At 41.9% G+C, this 22940-nt stretch overlaps 1 protein-coding gene across 1 annotated transcript; it reads right to left on the bottom strand.

Moving 5' to 3' along the window:
* Window positions 1-2553: 2553 nt before the first annotated feature.
* On the bottom strand, window positions 2554-22327 carry LOC137297364 (WAS/WASL-interacting protein family member 1-like). Its single transcript, XM_067829375.1, has 4 exons — window positions 22175-22327; window positions 6523-6609; window positions 5276-6035; window positions 2554-4305 (listed from the first exon to the last, which is right to left on the bottom strand). Exons 2-4 carry the CDS (start codon window positions 6593-6595, stop codon window positions 4065-4067), a joined length of 1074 nt encoding a protein of 357 aa, XP_067685476.1. The 5' UTR covers window positions 6596-6609; window positions 22175-22327; the 3' UTR covers window positions 2554-4064.
* Window positions 22328-22940: the final 613 nt, after the last annotated feature.

Here is a 22940-nt window from a genome sequence, read left to right on the forward strand (position 1 = left end):
TTACAGTAGTCATGTCGGAAGTGCCGCCATTGCAGCGCAGTGGAAACGCTACCCGGTTTATGAAAATGACCTAAATTATTTGTGCGTTTGCCCTGACTGGAATCTGAGTGCAACCGTTGCCTCTGAGCAGCGATATTTTCAGTCGTTGATGGCTGTTGGTAAAGGTTTCGTCCGTCTGAGAACACAATAGGACTGCCAAATGCAATTTTAAAACCACCCATTCGAAATAGGTTTGTCTAAAATAGAACGGCTCTATTTATTCAATAGCTTGACATTAGGTACGTTGCCCTCATGGGTACAATGTGTGAAGGCCTTTTCTTGTGTCCCCCACATCGATATTGCTGGAACATTGCTAAAACCGGCTTATAACTAAACACAGACACTATTTAATCATCGCACCAATTAATTGCGTCTCTATAGGCAAATAACCATTTTGGATAGGTATCCGGTAGACGAGATGGTAATGTGATTCTTAATCAGTTTCTTAACTAATAGTGCTGACATTTAGCAAGTCCCACGTATTCATTTTAGTTCGTCTCTTTAGTTTAGTTTACGACTATGTAGCGCTACGACAGTCGTAACTCCCATACTTTAACACTGACGTACGACTATCGTAGTGCTACGACAGTCGTAACTCCCATACTTTAACCCTGACTTACGACTATCGTAGCGCTACGACAGTCGTAACTCCCATACTTTAACACTGACTCACGACTATCGTAGTGCTACGACAGTCGTAACTCCCATACTTTTAACACTGACGTACGACTATCGTAGTGCTACGACAGTCGTAACTCCCATACTTTAACACTGACTTACGACTATCGTAGCGCTACGACAGTCGTAACTCCCATACTTTAACACTGACTTACGACTATCGTAGTGCTACGACAGTCGTAACTCCCATACTTTAACACTGACTCACGACTATCGTAGCGCTACGACAGTCGTAACTCCCATACTTTAACACTGACTCACGACTATCGTAGCGCTACGACAGTCGTAACTCCCATACTTTTAACACTGACGTACGACTATCGTAGTGCTACGACAGTCGTAACTCCCATACTTTAACACTGACTTACGACTATCGTAGCGCTACGACAGTCGTAACTCCCATACTTTAACACTGACTTACGACTATCGTAGCGCTACGGCAGTCGTAACTCCCATACTTTAACACTGACTCACGACTATCGTAGTGCTACGACAGTCGTAACTCCCATACTTTTAACACTGACGTACGAATATCGTAGTGCTACGACAGTCGTAACTCCCATACTTTAACACTGACTCACGACTATCGTAGTGCTACGACGGTCTAACTCCCATACTTTTAACACTGACTTACGACTATCGTAGTGCTACGATCGCCTTGAGGCACGGGGCCCAGGTCGTTATGTCAGTCTGAAGGTGAGAGTAAGTGAGTGAGTTCAGCTTAACGCTGCTTCCAGTCGTATTAGTCTAGAATAGCCTTAAGTGGTGCCGGTCTGACACCTTTACCACTCTGAAACGTCTGCAAGCACAGGAATGGTACGGTCAAATTTAAACGAATTACGAGGAGGAACCAGGATTCTGAATTTTGAGCACACTGCGCATTAACTGATATTTCAGCAATATGTATTCCCTTAATTGTATCATTACCAGCATTACGTATTAAACCACCCTTGACACGAATGAGTCCGAATACTGAATCCGCTCTTAACGTTTCGAAAGGAAGAGCAGACATTCGTGACGCACAATATACCCTGTGGCTCACAGCACGGTCTGAAGTTCCGGTTCAGAAGTCCTATCGACGTGTAAATACTGAACAGAAAACACAAGATGTGGTTCAAAGGAGCAAAGATTTTCTGAAGAACGTTTCGTGAAATCAAAATGACTTCTCTGGGATGATTAACCCACAAATGATATTAATGCGTGTGTTTCTGAGTCAAAGCTTCACTATGCTCATTTGGCTAGCTACGAATTTCTTTAGCCCATACTTAACACAGTGGTTACGATCAAAGTTACGAATTCTTAAGGCTACGAACGTTTCGAGAATAAGGGCACAATGGATATAAATATCAGATGGAAATGTTAAACGTAAGTAAGACAACATAGCTTCAATATCTTAGGAATTGCAGGTTCATATGTGCGTACATTTTTAAGTTAACAAACATACATTCTGAAATATAGCAGTTTGCTACATGCCCATTTAATCTTACGATAGCAATACAGCCGTGCACTACGACGAACTTAGGTGACTTCTTTCGTGATCAGAGCGAGGCATTTGATTGATGACGTCAGGCGGAGGAATGCGATCTGCTGTGAATGTGTGATACGTCCCTTGCGCGCAGTGATACTTAGCCTCAAAGTGTCAGTAGTGACGTTTAGAGATACATTAAATCTGTCTATGTCATGAATAGGGTATAACTGTAGTACATCATACTTGCGCATTTGAACCTAATGGACAGAACTGTAATATGTCAAGGTAGGAGAAAGCAACGGTTTTTTCGGAGACATTGTTCCACTCCCACTACGACATCTTGTTTTAATACATATATAACGTCTAAATGACCAAGTGCAGTAAATATATTTATATATGAAGTACATGTAGGTCACGTATTACATTTGGTCTGGCAGCCGTTGAATGTCGCTCGATGACTTCCTTCAGTAAAAAGTGGCCTTTCACTTCTTTGATCAAACAGTTAGTATGTACGTTGTGGGTTACAATGACAAATGTTCAACGTTAATATCATAACACCAAGCAGGAGCACCTGGTGTGGGCAGATGTCTCCCCAGGAGACCACTTCGTCTCCAGAAATAGGTTGCACCAATGTTACAGGAATGTGATATGTCTTGGGTCATGTAACGTTTATCATCGCATGCATCAGCTGAAACAAAGGTCACCGCTTTAACGATTTTTGCATTCGACGCAGTCTAAGTACAGTCTAAGTAAACTTAGCCTCAGTGTATTTCGTTACACTCCACCACTGAGTCTAACAAAACATAGTAGAAGGTCGCGTCAGGTCACCTTTGAGCGACCAATGACCGCCCAATCAAACGTGAGACGGTTAAATAGATCTAACCAATCAGACAAAGACTACTATTTAGGGATCGGAGGGATTTTCAAAATATTCAGGTCACTGACACAGATCTCTCCACAAACAAAACTCCACATATGACACATTTATTTGGCCTGCAGTATATACGCTTTGGGGTTTCTGTTGCCATGGTTACCATTTCCGCAAGAACCTTGAATATTGCCCAAAACACTATTTTCAGCGACTGTTTACTCACCGTTGTCATGGTTGTACGTACGCCCTGTGCATCACCCGGAAGCAAGCAAGCGCTAAATAACATTCGGAATCGTTCGGGTACGAACCTTTTCGAGATAAAAAGTTCAAAAGGTATGTGCGAATGTCCACTTTCGCGATTTGGTAAGCTGTATTCTGATTGGTCACCTGTCGCGACCTCCCATAAGGTTTTGTAGTGGAGTGTAACGAAAGGTACTGAAGATAAGTTTACTTAGACTGCCCCAAAGTACTTCCTTCTGTCAATAACAACTGGTTCGACTGCTGGGTCTATAAATGTGACTATTGTCCTGGAGGATTTCATAGGAAAGGTAATCTTTCCATGTCCTTCTGTGGGTGTTGACCCGTTTGTGCGAACTGAGAAAAGATGGAGGAAGTCTGCAAACCTTGCCATTTTGAATATAGGCTTCAGAAAGATCAGAGGCATCCGAGTTCTTCAGAACATCACAAACTACATGGTCTGCGTGGTGTGGAAAGGTCGACTACTCCTGAGGGATTCAAAGTAGATGGCGCTTCATCCAATCCATAATTTCCCAGTAAATTTCCCAAGAGGTTTGTTCTCCCAACTCTCAAATCAATGTGTTTGAAGTACACTCCTGGCTTAACCTTTGATCTATAATTAAAGACTAACGTCATTTGTTGCCAAACCACCTCATACTTCAAAGCAGAATCCTCCAACCAGGAGGTGTGTCTGCTCATCAATCGAACGGCGATATCTATTAACTGACAATACATGATGTAAGAAAGACTTTTGCGATGCCTCCAGACTTCTTAATACACGAATCCGAAGTTCTTCCATCGGTATTTGACACCCTCCCGTTTCTGGAGCTCCAGTCTCTTGGCGTGAAGGACCTCGGAGATCCACTCTTTGTGGACAGCGAAGGTCATAGGACGTCGTGGGATGGTGTTGTAGAAGAACGTTTCCATGTTCTCCATGTGGGTGACGGGAGGTTCTGGTGCTAGCTCGGGCTCAACACACTTAACGGTGTAGGGCAGCCGCTTGGGAATCTTCCTGAAGGGAGAAGGGTTTCATTGATATTCTGGTCGCTGTGTGTTCAAGGGGTCCATATGCATTAAACAATTTTAGAGCTACGATTATCATTCTTCCCATACTTATACATTGACTAAGGTAAGATCTCTTTGTGCAAGCGGACCATCACTTGATTGTCTGGGTTTTGATATTCCTTGTTCTTAAGTGTCACAGTTAAAATCACCTTACATTATTACAAAGTCCCAATGCCCGAAATCACATCATTGTAAAGCTTACCATGTGAAGCGTGGTCAAAATGTACACACTTTCAAAGGGTACTCTGGTACCATGGTAAACAAGGTAAATTTCGTAAATGGTGGTGGGGTAGCGTAGTGGTTAAAGCGTTTGCTCGTTCCACCAAACGCCCTGGTTCGATTCCCCACGTGGGTAAAATGTGTGAAGTCCAATTTCCGCCGTGTACCCCGACGTGATATTGCTGGAATATTGCTAAAAGCGTAATGAGTGACCGAGTGAATGAATTGAGTTTTACGCCGCACTCAGCAATATTCTAGCTATATGGCAGCGGTTTGTAAATAACCTAACAATCCAGTGATCAACAGCATAAGCATCGATCTGCGCAATTGGGAACTGATGACATGTGTCAACCAAGTCAGCGAGCCTGACCACCCGATCCCGTTAGTTGCCTCTTACGACAAGCATAGTGACCTTTTATGGCAAGTATGGGTTACTGAAGGCCTATTCTACCCCGAATGTTTACGGCTCAGTTGCGTAATGGCCTATAGTTGTGTCACATACGATCATGTACTACCAAACTCACTAGCATTACATACTTTAGTCCAAAATTCAGTTCACAGTGTGGTTTGTCACCGACATTGGTACCCAACGAATTTCACTGCTTCAAGCATATTTTACTTATAGGGTCTGAACCCGAAGTTTGTCGTAAAGAACCAAAGCTTCCACCACTAGGCAAATGGACAGAATTATTACTTACTTATATCCATACGGGTTACCATGGACTTCAGCCATCCATCCGTACTTCTCCCTGGCAACCTCCCAATCCTCAGCTTCCACAGGCTCATCTCCAGAGTCAGGGTCCTGAACGGCGTTGCGGGGACGGAGATCGGGGGTTTTGGGTTTGGATGGGGACGTTAGTTGGGCCTCTTGAGCAGGTGTGGTGCTTCGGGGGGGCATGGGTGATCTGACAGGTCCGGCTGACTTGACCGGTCGGCTTGGGACAGGGGTCTTCTCCCTGTGCAGAGACGCACTCTTAATTCTTGTTCTTTTCATATCTGGAGTTTGAACTGGTTCAGCGTGAGACTTTGGACGAGGCCAGCTGATGTGAGAACGATCACTTTGGTCAATAGGGACGTTTGTGGTTTGGAGTACTTCCTGTTTTGTGGGTTTAGGCACAGGCCAGGACACTTGAGTCGAGGCTGTGGAAGGTCGACTTCCTTCCAGTGGATTCTGGGTAGGTGGCGCCACCGTGTAATCTGTTTCTGACAGGTTTGTAGACCAACATTGGCTTGGAGTGGGCACATTCAGTCGGGGTATTAATTTGAATTTCGGAATAGGGGCGCTTTTAGCTCTTGGACCCGTGCTCGATTTATTTGCTTGTGGCCTTGATGCGGACGCCGGCCTTATTCCGGTAGGTGGCGCTGGGGAATACCCTCTGACCATGAGGTTTGGGGATGGCGGGACCAGCGGCTTGCTCTCGTACATGGTGTCTCGGAACTTGTACAGACATTCTTGCTCTGGAATATAAGTAACAAGCACATATCACAAAGACACCGGCGTTGTCCTGAACATTTTCATAGCGGCCTGACTACCCAAACTACCAAAACATCCGACATGATGAATCCTGAAACATTTTTTCAAAAATATTTTTTAGTCACTTTACTTCACTACAGTAAAGTTACGTCCTGAAACATTTGCCAGGTGTGTTATCAAAGGTACTTTTGACGCTTTTGTCATCCCCAGTTAATCACATATGTGCCGAAAGATGGCCATTTTGGAATTATTATAATGCGTCACTCAAAGTTGCCCTGGATGTTTAATGGAATTGGAAGCCCAAAAGAGAAAGTATTCCTTACACTATTATCACTGAACAAGTTATGAAAGTTATTCTAGTCAGCTCAGCATTCCACTTTTTCTCAATGGTTCTTTTTGAAACTGACGATACTGACCATGAAGGAAACGAAACTTCTCTGTAAACTGTCCCATAGAAAGATCGTTACTTACGGTACTTGTTATACGGTCCCCGTGCGTAGACGTCATTGGCGGATGGGTACCAGCCATACACCCTCTCCTTCATACTGGCGACTGATGCTGGAAACAAGGGGATCGTATAAGAATGCATGGAGGGATAGATTTCATCTAATTGACAATGCGGCGTACGGCAATAATGTCCAACGGTGACCTTAAAATAGTCGTAAACAGCGAGTTAATTTTATCTAGAGTGCAATCTTCTGTCGGGCGAGTGTTGGCTGAGTGACAGTTCGGTCAGTGAGTTGGCTATGACTCTTCAGATCGATGGCTCGGAACCCTTTCAGAAGATGAAGCCTATTAATGCTGCAGCGGCGTCTCGCGTTCTCCAATCAACGTAAAACCATTAAGTGATCGACGTGGTGTATAGGCGACGATGGGATAAATCAGCATTAGCTGTACGGGTTCGATTCCGGTTCGAAAAAAGTACTTTTAACATTCAGAACTCAACAGAATTTTAATGTGCACAGTTGATGATTTTATATGATACAGTAATCAGTTTGTTTGTTTTGTTTGTTTGCTTGTTGTGTAACTGCACTAATCGATTTTCCAGGCGGCTGCAAATACAGTTGAAGCTGACAAAACCGGCATCTGTCCAATCCGGCAAGGTGCTGACATTGGCATAAAATCTCAGTTCAGTCCGTGGCTTGTACATTTATCATCAGCTCTACAATCCGTCACGTTGTCTACACCGAATTAATTCTTCAGTCCCAGTGAGTGCCGGTTTAGGCAGAATCCACTGTAATCGAGTCTGGACCTGACAATCAAGTGACTGACATCCAGATGGAACAGTTGTACAGGAGAGTACCGGAATGTTCTGCTGTGACAGGAAGTCTGTCACAACAACAACAACATCATGTAGCTGTCCATGAATGAACGGTCGCACACAGGGCCTAATAACCTCATCCCTGTGTCACAAACCGGTCAGATTGTCATTGACAGTGACAAGTCGTGCCCGACTATTAAGTATGATGCTTCCCAATACCATAACGTTTTCTTCATCAAACTGTTGACTTTGAACAACGCACGATTCATCATACTGTTGACCTCTGTACACCCTTTCACTGCTATCTGAGCTGTCCAAATGAAATCTCGATTGGTCAGTGAACAGAACGCTAAACCAATCTTGTCTCATGTACCGTAGATGCTGCCTGCACAAAGCGAGACGCGCCTGAGGATGTGGCAAAATTGGACACACTGCGCCGGGGCCGGATGTCGTGCTCCCCTGGTCGGGTCCGTTCAGTCCTGAAACTGATTGGACTTGAGCCATGAATGGTTTGAGCAGTCAAACAGTCTGGAATCGATTCCTTAGATGCGTTACCGTCTTGCTGACGTGACGGCACACATGGACGGCTGGCGGAGGCAAATCTCTCATGTCCACAAGATGTTGAAAACCTTTCCATGGACGTGACATCGTGTTCCGATGGATACAAAATTTCATTTTGGGCCTTTCAGTCTCTAGCATAAGCACTGCGTATGATGATCCTGACGTTCTGTAAGCCGTGACATGACGCAAGAGCAGTTTAGGTTAACATTAACGTGTTTCCACAACATTCAGAGACTATAGAAAAAAAAATCACATGTTAAAAAGCTTGCAAAAAGTTTATAAGTTTATTGTGCACAAAGTAAATGGCATTTCATGCAAAATGTTTTGTTGCATGTGTATTTACGGTTATAACGTTCTAAATAACTTACATTTAATGCAATATCATGTTATGCAGTTACTTTTTTACGTCAGTATATTTGTTTGAGAAACGTTTTAACCTGGTGAAAATGATTAGTGGTGGATACTACAGTACTGATTCAGACCTATAAGTTGGAGAGGTGTAAATTCAATGTATCACAGAATTATGTACTATTCAAATATTCAAATACCGCGTTCTACGTTCCCTTTAATACCACTTGATTCCTATGCGAACATAAATTTCAAAATTTACATGCGTCTGCATGGACCATGATTGAAACACAACATAATTCAAAATAAACACATCACAATGAAATGGTAATATCATTTCATAGCATTGCACGATGTCGGCCGTATAGTAATAATATTTGATGGCATTGAACGACGTTGGGATATACTGAAGCTCATAAATTACGCACAAAGTATTGTATGATTTACGAGGACCTGTAGCGGGTTTAATGGAAAGTGGGATTGCTTGTATGTGATGTTAACGGTGGCGTGACGACCCGGAGATCCTCAATAAGCGGCCACTTAAGAGCCGAGACGACAGTTGCGAGGCTGTTAGGGAGAAGCAATATGCCACTCAACTTTTCTTATGGGTACTGTGATATCGTATTTTGTCAGGTCCAGTATCAGCTAAATTGTGAAAAAATAGTTTTAGGGCATAATTTGATAATACGGACATTTATATGAAAGTTATATACATGTTTTTAGTTTTGTTTTTTAATGTATACAACTAGACAAACAACTAGTCTCTGAAATGAAGTAGAAAAAAACTCATAGCAAACAATGAACTATCATGAAAAGGAACCCTGAAACGTTTCAGGAGCTGTGGAAATCTAGACTTACAGCAATTTCTAGACTTGCGTGGATATATTTGCTTTAGGATCTGCATGAAGGGCTAGTATACAACTAATCAAGTAATAAAGTTTACTTCATACTTCTTGTTCTTGTTGAAAAGGTGGAAAGAGTGTTGCTAAATACGGATGACATATCCACAGCAATTCTGAATCGTGTGTCTGAAGCTGAAATAAAGATTTGTGTAATTTGTACGGCCATAAACTATACAACGTAGTGCCTACGAATCAATTGTCCCACTAATAATACCCCGCTTTAACGCCATTACTAATCAGTGAACTTCCTTGTGGGCTCACGGTCGCTGGATATCAATGACATCATACGCATGCCTTGGTTGTATAAACCGAAGCTGAAACCGGTATGGTGCATGTTCGACTCGCTAGGCAATATTTGAGGACCTCTTAAATCCCAAGATTATCGTTACAAGCTTGTATTTACGCTCCTTCTCCCATGTTGTGTCTTGTGTAAACAAGTCACTCGTCACTCGATTCCTAAAGAGTCCGTTGTCAGAATGACCCGATACAAGAAGCAAATCAGTGCTAAAAAGTTCAAATGACTAGATGTCTTCAATGAGGTCCGCGCACGCCAGCCTCGTTTTTAAAAGCGAACTTAACTATTGAAAAAGCCAATCATAGACGAGAAAAGAATGGGTTGATTATCGTTTTCTCCGAGGTCCGCGCGATTGGATTTTCCTCTTAAATTATATTTCAACTTCATAATATTGATGAAGAAATGTAATCGCATCTCCCACTTTCCAATCTTTTACAAGATTACATATCAATACATTGCCACTAAAAGCACACGAAAAGCTAATTTACCACGTTAATGGCCGAAGCGGTTTAAAGAGAACAATAAATATGCCATTTTTCTGATTGACGACTTCTATTTCTCAGACCAACATCGGAGGTGCCAGCACAAAAGTCCTCCGTATATTATCAACACTTGGATTTCAGACATGTGGTTTTTGTTCTGCCTTTTGTCTTTGCCTTTTGTTAGAATTGCCATTACGGGATTCATGGAAACATGACATTACGTGTCAAGAAGGGTGTTTGAACACTTAGCAACGGCTGATGTAACAACAAAACAATAACGAAAAATTGAATGGTAGAAGACCTTGAGAAACAACCCCACATGGATCAACATTGGTTGAAGAGTTTTGCCTCTCATCTAAATATTTACGGCCTACAATTCATTTTATAATGTTAAGCGAAACAGATTAACACACAGTTGTGATTCGAAAGAATTAAATGTTCTTCTGTTTTAAGTAGCGTATGCACTACCTAATCCCAGGTCGTGGTGCTATAAACATTATTTTTCATAAATTGATCTTAGCGCAATGACAATCATAAACCCAAGAGTATGTTCAACAGTGGGAGTTAGAGTAATCACGTTACTAAGATGTCACTTATGTCTTTCAGTCCCCTAGGTGTTACCATGCCATCAAACACTGTACCAAACCAACAATACAGCAAAGCCATTCATTTCCATCTCATTGGCCTGCAACGTTCCTCACGACGATTCAGTTGAGTTGTTCCTCTAATAAATAACATGACACACTCGTCCATACAAGTCTGCGTGCACAATACCTCTTGCAGAGCCTATTTTGAGAGACAGACCCCAGAACACATTAAAAACTCTCACCATTGTGAAGCTGATAGCGGGAAAGCTATGTACCCCATTGTGTCATGTTGTGAGGCCTTGTGTGAAATCTAATAAACATATAACGTTATGTGTCAGACATCATTGACACTTAACCTCTCTTGATTCCTTCAAAGTCTAAGAAAGACGGGTCGCGTGGGTATGTTGCGTGTTTGAAGTGCTTCAGTATATGCCAAAGCTTCAAGCTGATGTTGTCTGTTTTATAGTTCCTGGCCTATAATATGTTTTTTGTTCATCTTACTGTAATGCTGAATGAAAATCTTCTTCGTGTTCCCAATCCCCCACCTCACTGAGGTTCCTTTTCAGTATATTGGAACTACATAGTTCTATTAAAGTTAGATATTCTATGAGACTAGGCGTTAGTTTGATTTCGGTCTCCTCGGTCGCGTGATAGAAGATGACGCCATTATAGTGATTCCGACGCGACCATGGGGAGGTGGGGTGGCCCAGTGGTCAAAGCGTTCGCCAGTCACGCCGAAGACCTGTGTTTGATTCCCCACATGGTCGCAATGTGATTCCTAGTGTCTCCGGCGTGATGTTGCTAGATTAAACCTAAAGACGACATAAAAACACACCCATTCACTGAGCGGGGTGTCCAAGTCGTACTGTGGTGTGATATCTTAGTGGTAGTGGTACTATAAAACCGGCACTGTCGCAGTAGGTACATTATTCTTGAGTGAGGAAGTGAGTTTAATTTTATGTAGTTTTTAGCAATATTATGGCGGTGTACATTAGAAATAGACCCCACACATTGTATCGAACGCGGGTTTTCAACGTGACAAGCGAACGCTTTAACCACTAGGCTACGCCACAGCTCCACTTTATTCTTGAACACGGCGAATAATCCTACTTCGTGTCCCTACACGTTGGTGGCAAAAATACATTCGATATATATCGATTACCATCATTGTTTCCACTTGCGTAATTATAACAATGATCTGTTTCCAACTATTACATAAATACCCCTCAGAATAAATACAGATCGATACCCGATCACTTGATCGATACAGTATTTACGCACCGAAAGCCGCCAAAGGAAATTTAATCTCAGAATCAGCGTCAACGGAACAACTGAATGATTTATTTAAATTTCCGAATGATTTATATATATTTCAAACATGAAATGGTGGGCTATCTATCAAAGCTGTCATGTCTGCCTGTATAGTCGAGTGTAAGGAAATCTTCACTCAAATCTACATAATGTTGTTTGTCAATTGCCGGAGCTCGGTTTTACAACATTACAACAACAGCTGAGAATGATCAATAGATCTCAGTAATATGAGAATAATCGATACATTGACCATAACAGTCGAGGACTTTTGATTATATACGAATTTTTCTTGACTGGGCAGAGCTGAGATTGATAACTAAAACGATTCCTAGGTTTGAAGATATGATATTGCGTCCATAAATCAGTGAGGTAAAGTGTGAGTGTGGTATAACGGTGCATTCAACAGTGGTACAGTTATATCAGGTGTCCTATGTGGTTAAGTGTGAGTGTGGTATAACGGTGCATTCAACAGTGATACAGTTATATCAGGTGTCCTATGTGGTTAAGTGTGAGTGTGGTATAACGGTGCATTCAACAGTGGTACAGTTATATCAGGTGTCCTATGTGGTTAAGTGTGAGTGTGGTATAACGGTGCATTCAACAGTGGTACAGTTATATCAGGTGTCCTATGTGGTAAAGTGCGCGCGTGGGATAACGCTGTTTTCAATAGAGCTACCTTTTTATCAAGTGTCCTATGTGGTTAAGTGCGAGTGTGGTATAACGGTGCATTCAACAGTGGTACAGTTATATCAGGTGTCCTATGTGGTAAAGTGCGCGCGTGGAATAACGCTGTTTTCAATAGAGCTACCTTTTTATCAAGTGTCCAATGTGGTTAAGTGTGAGTGTGGCATAACGGTGCATTCAACAGTGGTACTGTTATATCAGGTGTCCATTGAGATGAAGTTTATTATTTTGTTATGTATTTCTTTTTTAAAAAATCAGTTAAATCAGATGAACATAATATATTTTGCCAGCTCCCAACACTGACTGGCTACAATCCAAATCTCTTGATCCTCATATCAAATATACACCTGGAAATTAATCAAGCAACACCCCAATTTTTTCTATTGGAGCAACTTTGAAGTGTTCTGACAATCAAAATATGCCGGGTTGATATAGTTTGACACTTTTTTATTCAACAGACGATCTCTGACAAACAACTTAAAGGGAAAAAGTATCAAGACTTTGCTTTATTGCAACGAAATCCAAATTGTTAAAACTGTCTTAAATTCATGAAAAAATGGACACAATTTACTATTCATCCACAGACGTTGTTGTCAGGTGTATTAACACAAATGTCACATGGAAAGAAAGAACAGTCATCTGAGAGTCTGCACACCGACTTTCATCAATATCTAGTGTGTCCTCCCTGCGCACGCACCACCGATTCCAGACGCCTCCTCATTCCTTGGATGAGTCTCCGGATCTGATTCTGGGGGATCCTGTTCCACTCCTCATGCAGGGCAGCCGTCAATTCGTTGAGATTATGGACTGGTGGGTCTCTCTGCCTCACACGACGGCCAATAAAGTCCCACAAATGTTCAATGGGGTTGAGGTCAGGGCTCATGGCAGGCCATGGAATTCTGTCAATTGCATTTTGCCGCAAAAAATCATTTACAGCATGCGCCCTGTGAGGTCTAGCATTGTCGTCCATAAATATGGGTCTCGTTGCCAGAGGATGGTTCTCAAAATGAGGTACCACAGCCCTGTCAAGAACCTCCTGTTGGTAACGAACACCGTTAAGGTTGCCACGGATGGTAATGATATCCAACTTGCAGTTCATGGAAATGCACCCCCATACCATAACGGAACCTCCCCCAAAGGCCACAGTCTCCTGGATGTTCCGTGGAGCCATTGCTGTGTTCCTCTGCCTCCAGACCCGAGTACGACCGTCCACCATGTGCAGCAAGAACCGGCTCTCATCTGAGAAATGGACCTTCCTCCAAGAGGCAATGTTCCAGTGCAAACGGTCATTACACCAGGCCAGTCGGGCTGCCTTATGGGCTGGAGACAGTCTGGGTCGCTTGATTGGCCTCCTTGCCCGGTATCCTGCAGCTTTCAGACGATTCCGAACAGTCCTGTTCGAGATGGGTCTCCCTGGAAGCCACTCCTGTCTCAACCGAGAGCTCGAGTCGAAGGACCTGCGCCGTACAAGTCTCAGTAAAGCTCTGTCCTCCCGGACTGTGGTCTTCCTGGGTCTTCCTGGTCTAGGCAGGTCTTTAACTTCATTAGTGGCCCGGTATTTTTTCAAAAGTTTTGAAATTATGGAATGATGTCGTCCGATTTGAGTCCCGATTTGTCTTAGAGACATACCAGCATTCCTCATGCCGATTATTTGCCAACGAGTGGCCTCTGATAATTTCCTACGTGCCATGACATTGAAATGAATGAAAAACCGAATGCAATCGACAACCTGCGCTTGTAAACACCCCAGGGAAAAAGTGCATTTTTCGAAAGTTGAGGTTAAAGCAATGCACGTGCGCTGTGCAAGCTTCACGCGCGTCATATCAACCCATGAAAAGCTCATGCTGTATGTCAATACATCAAAATTGAATAATCAATCATCAAAATTACTTCGTTAATCTTTGTTAAGTTTTTATGTGTCTTTGAATTTGGTGTTGCCTAATTAATTTCCATATGTATATATTACTCAAAAGGACTTGGACCACTATAAATAGGAAATGGTCAGATCGTATAACGGACATGTTCGAGTGAGCTACCTGATCTCCAATACAACAATGTACGCTAAAGGACTCTCATCCACTCCCCGATAAGCAATATTCAGCTGGTCGTATGAACGATAGTGATTTACACAGCTATAATGTCCCCCGGGCTGGTGACAAGACGGGCACCTGCCTACATAGACACTTGCCTTGTATACACGCCAGCTGGGATTAACTGATATGTATTTATGTGACTGCAGTGTGTTATATCTCCTATATCCAACACAGATGGTTTTAAGATACTGGATGATTGTTTATGTTCAGATGCCTCATGAGTTTTATTTGTTTGTTGTTGGTTTTCTTGTTTATCTGTTTCACGCAACTAGCATTTTATTACAGCTGTATGAAAACAGTCTGACGCAAACGAGTGATTGACATCATGAGCATCGGTCTATGCAGTTGGGACACCAAAGCATGTATCAACCACGTCAACGAGCCTGACCACCCGATTCCATTACTACGTTATACGTAACTGGTATAATGGGCACATTGGCTGTCTAGAGTGAGCCATGTTTACGTCTATGTCAGCAAGAATGGGCGAGTTGGTGCCGTCGCCAGATGTTTAACACGCCGGAGACACCCACGTTCACGTGTCGACATAGAAAGAAGCACAATCAGGACGTCTCGGGATTCGAACCTACGAGCATAGGTTTCTAGCGAGCCAAAGGGACGCAACTCTTAACAAGCAAGAAGACCAAGGTGAACAAAGTACGGGCTTTACTCACTGAGCAGAAAGGTCTCTTGTATGAAAGTTTAAACTACTTAGCTTCTCTACATCAAGTACAGGTCATACAAACATTACGAGTATGCCCATACTTGTAATTCGCTTTGTCCATTTCTTTCACGTTGCGAACAGACCCCAGGGCCCTCAGGGGGGTTTAGCAACCAACAGTAAGTGGGCATAAGTGTTACTGGTGGTAAATGCTAGTTAATCACCTTACCTACGGAACCACATGAAACCTTTGTTGTTTCCCGTCGCCATATCAGACTTGAAAAATATTGCAAATCCATGCTGAAATATAACCCGTTCCAAGGCTGCAGTTCTTAATGCAACACTCCGTGGTGACCGGCGGATCACAATTCAATTTCTCAAATGGACAACACAAAGGTGTTCTACTTATCTTTATAAACAATCGACAATTTGTAAAATCGTGAATTTAATTTCAAGAAAATGGAAACTGATATAGTAATAGAATTCCATGGATTATTGTCTGTTTTTAAGTAATTAGAAAAAATAACCAATTTTCTGTGGGTGGACTAGGGTCACGTGACTAAACGGAAGTCATGACTACATTTTAGATATAGCCAAGTCGGCGGTGTAGTCAACTGATCAGCAATATATTCACCATAGAAACAAGAATTACCACTCGTGATTAACATCATGATTATATTATTAACAGTTATGCTAATCCGACCTAAAGTATTTACAAAGGAGTCATATGTTTCAGTACGAACAGATTAGCCTGCTGACCCCTCTGGTTCAGTTTAATCAATAAGTCACTTATACGTTCTAAGCCTATATAACTTCTAGACTGGTGACACCAGCTAATCTTAGGAGTGTAGTTGGACAGTGGTCTTCATCAGCATGTCCAGTTATTTTACTAAAATACATCAACTAGTTCGAAAGCAACAGGTCCATGAAGCATACTAGGGTATACACACGAGTACAGCAGATTTGAGCTCGTCATTACCGGCATGTGTGTTTTCCACTGAAGTGTTCCTTCAGTTTTGGAAATAGGTGAAAGTAGCTTGAGGCTAGGTCAGGTGAATATGAAGGATGAGGAAGTTCTTCGAAGCCACATTCATATACCGATGAAGAACACTGTCGAACAACACTTCTAAGATTAGTTGGTGTCACCAGTTTAGAAGTTACGTAGGCTTAAAACTTCTTGGCCAGCCCTCCCGCATGCAAATGCATATCACGCACGCATATCGGTATTTAAGTCCTGGGGCCCGTTTCACAAAACTCTCGTAGCCTAAGATCTCGTAAGTTTTCTCGTAGCCATTGTGCCTCCTATACTGTAGCATAGGAGATGCGAATGCTACGAGAAAAGTTACGAGATCTTAGGCTTACGAGAGTTTTGTGAAACGGGGCCCTGTTTTGTAAAACTTCAGTTGAGTTATCCTACCATATTCCGCGGCGGCGACCATCCTTGGGGTTTTCGCCCATAGTTTGGCCACAAGTTGGTATAAACGAAGTCCACGATATACTGTCCAGCAAAAACTACATGCACGGACTCAGTAAAATACACAATATTTTAGGAAAGACTTGTATAATTTAAACAGATTTGATTCAGATACTATCTTAAATGTTTTCACTTCATTTGTAGGAAGAAGTTGTTTGAATGGGGTTGCTACCAGTTGGACATGCAGGACACGTTGCCACCTGGTGTGGTAAACAGAATTTGTGTCTGAGGATAACCAAGACTAGGTTTTCTTATGCACTAATGATCTGTATTTGAAAGACAAGGTAAATAATCGTCGGAAGGTTTCAAATGATGTATAGTACATTGGAAATATATAAAATAGCATCTGACCTCTGAAATGAAGATACGCTACTGTGACAGAGTGAGTGAATATTGGCATACGCCGCATTTTAGTAACAATCCAGCAATATCACGGGGGGCGGCAGACGTGGGCTTAACTCATTGTACCCATGTGGGGAGTTAAACAATACACAAACTGGAGTAAAACAATGCACGTACCCATTTCCCCTGCCCCCACACGTTCTTTCTCCCTACTTTCTCATGTAAACAACTCGGTGTCTCGTTGCCACCATAACACAAAGCGGACACAAATAAATCCACGTGATATTGACGATTGTATTAAGCCGTTTGTCAAGTCAATAGCAGCTCCAGGCTACTTTCTCTGCGGTTGTATTTTGGCGATAGCGACCAAGTTTAAGCCCGAACTAGATTGATCCCATTTGACACAAGGAAAGTAGATAAAGGCACCATATTATCTACTCGCCTCGTAGGCGTACACTGCCATTGTTATGTTCGTGTGTACCTGAAGGGATATTATCAAGGAAGCTATCACCGTGATGAAAGTCGAACCATTACTAACAGAACGACATTTAATACATAAAATTGATCGCTATCGCCCAAAGACAACAATAGCGAATCCCGAAAGGAAACGTGATAGTGTTGACTTTCAAGACAGTTTACAGAACATAATATTGACTTTTACATGGAAACGCTGCCGTCTGTAAATTTGTACCCATAAAAGACTCAGTAGCCTTTTTCATATTGGTATGCACTTATTTTAGTATAAAGTTATGGTGAAAGCACACTGGTTTCGCTATACGTGTCTGTCTTTTCCAGTGACACATCTTATATATTTTATTCATCACCATAAAGACCTAGATTATAGGGATATACAAGTGGGACTGAGGATTGGTTTACTCCAGTCTGAACAATACCACGACGAGCATCATATTTGGGCTTCACACATTCTATCCATATGGAGAATCGAACCTGGAGAGACCTACGGAAGACATAAGTTTTAGGCTATTCCATTGCCCCTTACTAGGAAGAATGTGGTTTCATATATATTATCACTTTTGTTTCGTTTGTATTCTTTTGATGTTCATGGCGTCATATATAAAATATGTTTGTTTCTTTGTTGTTTGCAATATTCTACGTATATGGGTGCGGTCTGTACATAATCCAGTCTTGACCAGACAATCCAGTGATCAACAGCATGAGAAGCCGTACGATGACGTGTCAATCAAATCAGTGGGCCATACGATCCCGTTGATCGCCCTCTAAGACAAACATGGTTCCTGAAAACCAATTCTAACCTGGGTATTCGGGGATATGGATGACTAGGTTTGCACGGATACATACAATTCATTATTTAAAATTGTCCGTTTTACAGGGTATTAATTCATTTACAGCTTTATATTGATTTTTAAAATAAACCTGAACAAGGCAACCAACGCGTTGACGCTTTATCATCCTTAATTTGGTCCTGTTGATCGATGGTGGGGAAAGATCAGATGCGACAAAAATCAATCAGTTGTCATTGATCTTGCCACCGATTAAAGCGCTCTCTCGCTTGATACCACACATTTACTTCCGGTATGGCATTGTTTAAATGGCGTTGCTTGGTTACCTAATAACATTGTAATGAACGCCGGGAAAGTCATGATATCTCTGCAATTACGCGTGAAAGCGATAAATTTATCATTAATAGTTAAAAGACGGGCATATCACATTTTGTGCAAAACTGTCTCTGGTTGACCGTGTCCGGGAATAAGAGAGAGTATGCTTGCCCGGCTTTTATTGAAAAACATGGCAAGAGCCAGACAATACCGAAAGCGGTTATTGAGTTGTGACATGGCCGTGGCTCTATTACCGTACAGTGGGTTTATATTGTCGCACTGAGTCAATAAATCGACATCAATGATCTCGGGGTAATCTTGAAGGAAGGGCAGGCAATAAGGTTAGTACCAGCTGGCTGGGCTCTGTGTTCAGCACTGTTCGTCCTTCTAAATCTGTGATCATTCCTGAACTATACTGACAATATACATGCACAGGTTACACACAGGGAATCGCTGAACCGTCGTCACAGGTTTGTAAGGCTGGGGTTTATTGTCGTCAATATTTCAAGAATGTCATTCGAATTGTTTGAAGCAGGTTGATAATATAATGCTGTGCGTTTCCCTTATGAAAGACTAACACCTGAATGGATTCTAACCCTGTTTTCATCCAACACGCATGGGCAGTCGTGAGTGAGAGGGTGAGTTTAGGTTTACACCGATTTTAGCAATATCACGGCGGGGGACACCAGAAATGTCAAGCGGGTAAGAACTGTCGGCTAGGCTAAAGGTTAAAGCATTTAATTGCCTCACCGATGACCGGGTTCAAGTCCCTCTCTATGGGAACAAGTGTGGCTAGCAATAATGCCGTGTCTCTGTCTATATGCCTGGTATATTTGACTGGGAAAGGTTCGCCCAATAGTTTCGTTTCGAATAAATAATGATGGTGGTTAAAGCGTTCTCTGAATCCCGGGATGGGTACAATGTATGAGGTACAGTTCGGGTATCACCTCCGTGATACTGCTGAAAACGGCTTTGCCTGGTTGAGCAGGCACTACACCTAGGCTGTCTCCTTGTCCGCAACCCACATTATTTTTACTTAATCCTAGCCCTATTTGTAACGCAAAGATTTAAATAAAGCAAATTTAGATTATCCTCCGGTTCTAATCTGAATCGCGGTTCTTTTCTGTATGCAATGACATCGTTGAAATGCAAATCTAATGCCAGAGCTGTGTTCAGAGATATACATTTTTCATTAAAAACAACCGACGAATGATTTTGGATGATAAATGAAGAATCTCACCCAAGTGTCTACTGATATCAAATACATGTATATCAACACAAAACGTTGATAAAGGCAAGCCTCGGATATTTGTTAGTTTATCAACTTGTGTTGATATATTTGATATCAGTAGACACTTGGGTGGGAGTCTCTATGTATCTCCTTACAGCACAAAAGAAGTAAACGGTCACCCGATTCCTTGATATAAACATGGTTAATTAACCTGGAATGACATGACAAATATAGAAATGTGAAAGAACCGGATGGGCTTTTTTTTAACTTCGAGCGACAGATATATTTGAACGTAGTTCAAAGTGTCCGAATATATCTATTCAATAATGCTGGAAAGATCAAAGCTGTGGGGTTTTTCAATCAAATTAAAGATACGGTGCTGCGTGTGAAGAGTGTCAGTCAATAAACATACGAATGTTGCTCTTAGTTGGTAGGTAAAGGTTAGCCTATCCAGAACTGATTTAGGAAAATCGATAACAAAATGTCCTAATTAGAATAGAACATACCTGAACAGGTAAATGTAGCTGGATACAGGGGTTGCCCTGGAACGCGGGGAAGAGTGTATGTAGTGAAAGTTTACCTGAGGGACAGACTCTCAGCACACATGTACTCACGACAGGGAAAGGGAGACTGTTACCAGGCATAGTGCTAAAAAGATCTGTATTATCGAAATGTGCATTAAACAAATACCGGTTTATAGAGGTTAGCGGAATACTGTAACCTGTAACTGTAAGATGGGTTGTGTTACGTAAGGTCACAATTAAAGGTGAGCCCAATATGTTTTCTAAACATTTAAACAAATGAAATTTAAACAAATACTGAATTTCGCATTAAAGACCTTCTTTGACATATGTGTGATCTCACAGTGACATGCCTCGTTCAACTTGTTCCCTACCGGCTGTGACTTCTCCTTACCCAAACTATGCACAGCAAGCTGCCCTAGTCTGTCCGACAAGTGGTTTCATGTGTACACACTTGGTCGATCAGTTTGTACAGCTGTATATTCAACAGACCTGGGCTTAGTCTCTGAATATGTATAATTTTGATAGTAACAAACAAACCCATTTTGATTGAAAAGGAGATCCAGGGAGACCAGAGATTCAGAACCTGAGGAAATCTAGACTTGCTTTGCTTCATTTAAGGTTTTAGCACTGGAAAGAAGGCTTGGCATTAGGTAAAATAATGTGTTTCAGGGACTGTGAGAAAGACTCTATATTCAACGTCACATTCATTTATTATAAATTCTCTGTTGTCAATACATTTATGTTTATATACATACAATGTGCTAAACCCACTTCTGGTTCACTCACTCACTCACTCACTCTAGTTCCTATGTGTTGGTACAGGGAGTTGTATTATGGCAAGAACGGTACAAACCTTTACTCAAACGTACAACACAATTAGACAAGACATAATCTGAAGCTTCTCCATTACTCAAGCATGAAAAGGTAGGAGGATACGCGAACATAACTGGCCGTAATTACCATCAAACATCGTGTCACGTGACAAATTAGTTACATTTCCATTATCTATGTATTGTGTTGAAATACTACAGTGAGTTTGCATTGTCTCTTTGAGAAATATAAATTATGTTATTATTTGTGCAATGTATTCAGTATTAAAAAGGATTTCTACATTTGGTAGGGTTCGCAAACTACTGCGCATAATACTACTGCAGTTCTCGCTTTTGTGGCGTAAAATAATACTCACTTTATAACTACATTAAGAAATTGTTGCGCTAGATGCCTTTACAGTTTTCACCAATGCGACCTAAAACAATACTCTTCACGATATGACATTCAGTTACTGCTGATGTTATGACTACTGAGACGTAAAACAACACTCCCTCACCTGGTAGTAAGCATGGCAACAGATAACAAGCACATGCCTCAGTAATACGCAAGCTAATATTTGCTCAGGCTTTACACGACCTCGTGTGACATTTGCCCACAAATCTGAATACTTTTTGTATGCTACGCATATTTTCAGAAAAAGTAGACTAGAAATTAATTCACCCCACGAATCTACATTTAATTGAACACACTCGTCCGAGGTCAGTTTAAGATCTAACCTTGTCGTCCATGTATAATATTGTGCCAGACTTTAAACCGCTTTCGGCCTTTGAAACTCGACCCCTTCTTGTGGGGTGTACATAATTTGAGCGGGTATTGGTCTATTGAAACTCAGCGGTGCGAATCATCTGTGGAGGCTTATGGTGCCGTTACACACAGCCCATAGCGAACCACTGCTTGGCAAGTACGTATCTTGCTGAAACGACATAATTTTCTCAGAAATCTATTAAATATTTTAAACCTACCTGTAATATTGAATCTGACTGATATATGGTCCGTCAGTCCCACATAGCTGACTGTGTTTCACCTGAGTGTCTGTCACCTTTTGCTACCTGGTTCCTTCTCTCACCTGTGTTTCTAAGGACGCCGCGCAGACCTGTTTGCGGCAGCTATCCCACAATTCAGCTCGGGGATTAAATACACCGGTTATTGTGACGGGGCGCGCTCCACATAGTAAACGTCGTGTGTGATGTTGTCGCTCGCGACGAGTGACGGGATTATAATAGAAATATCTTGGTTTCCATGGAAACCCTGCAGCCTAAGATCCATTAACCTGCTGACATATTTAAGAAAAGTAGCAATAGGTCGTTGCTAATATTTACGAGAAATGAAGTCCTTATTGGCATCCTGTTAAAGTGCAGAAATTATGCAATGGCATTTCTCTTGGCTGCTTGTTGCCACCCACTTGCTTCACTTCATTCTCACGCACGTCTCTTCCCAGATGTTAATCTTATTCTCCATATCAACTCTTCTTTCTTTTTTTATCATTGTCCAGTCTATATTGTTCATCATCTACATACTTCTCAAAGGAACGGAATGCCAAGATAAGATGGGCAGAGTTACGCCCCATAGGAGCTCAAGGATTCTGCGATCACCAGTTCGAATCCTGAGTTCGAACGTGTTAGCATCATGCCATGCCCGCGAATTTGATATGAAAAATCCTTGCAATCTGAAATCCGAAATATGTAGCTATTTTACATTACATTGCACTACACACATAATTTCATAAAA

The sequence above is a fragment of the Haliotis asinina genome, chromosome 1 (assembly GCF_037392515.1).
Source record: "Haliotis asinina isolate JCU_RB_2024 chromosome 1, JCU_Hal_asi_v2, whole genome shotgun sequence".
Lineage (NCBI taxonomy): Eukaryota > Metazoa > Mollusca > Gastropoda > Lepetellida > Haliotidae > Haliotis > Haliotis asinina.

Excerpts from the sequence above, each read along its gene's own strand:
- LOC137297364 (XM_067829375.1), bottom strand. The coding sequence starts at position 6,595 with ATGAAGGAGAGGGTGTATGGCTGGTACCCATCCGCCAATGACGTCTAC. Across the intron at positions 6,036-6,522 it reads GGGACCGTATAACAAGTACC|AGCAAGAATGTCTGTACAAG; the intron begins GTAAGTAACGAT and ends CTTATATTCCAG. Across the intron at positions 4,306-5,275 it reads GGTAACCCGTATGGATATAA|GAAGATTCCCAAGCGGCTGC; the intron begins GTAAGTAATAAT and ends TTCTCCCTTCAG.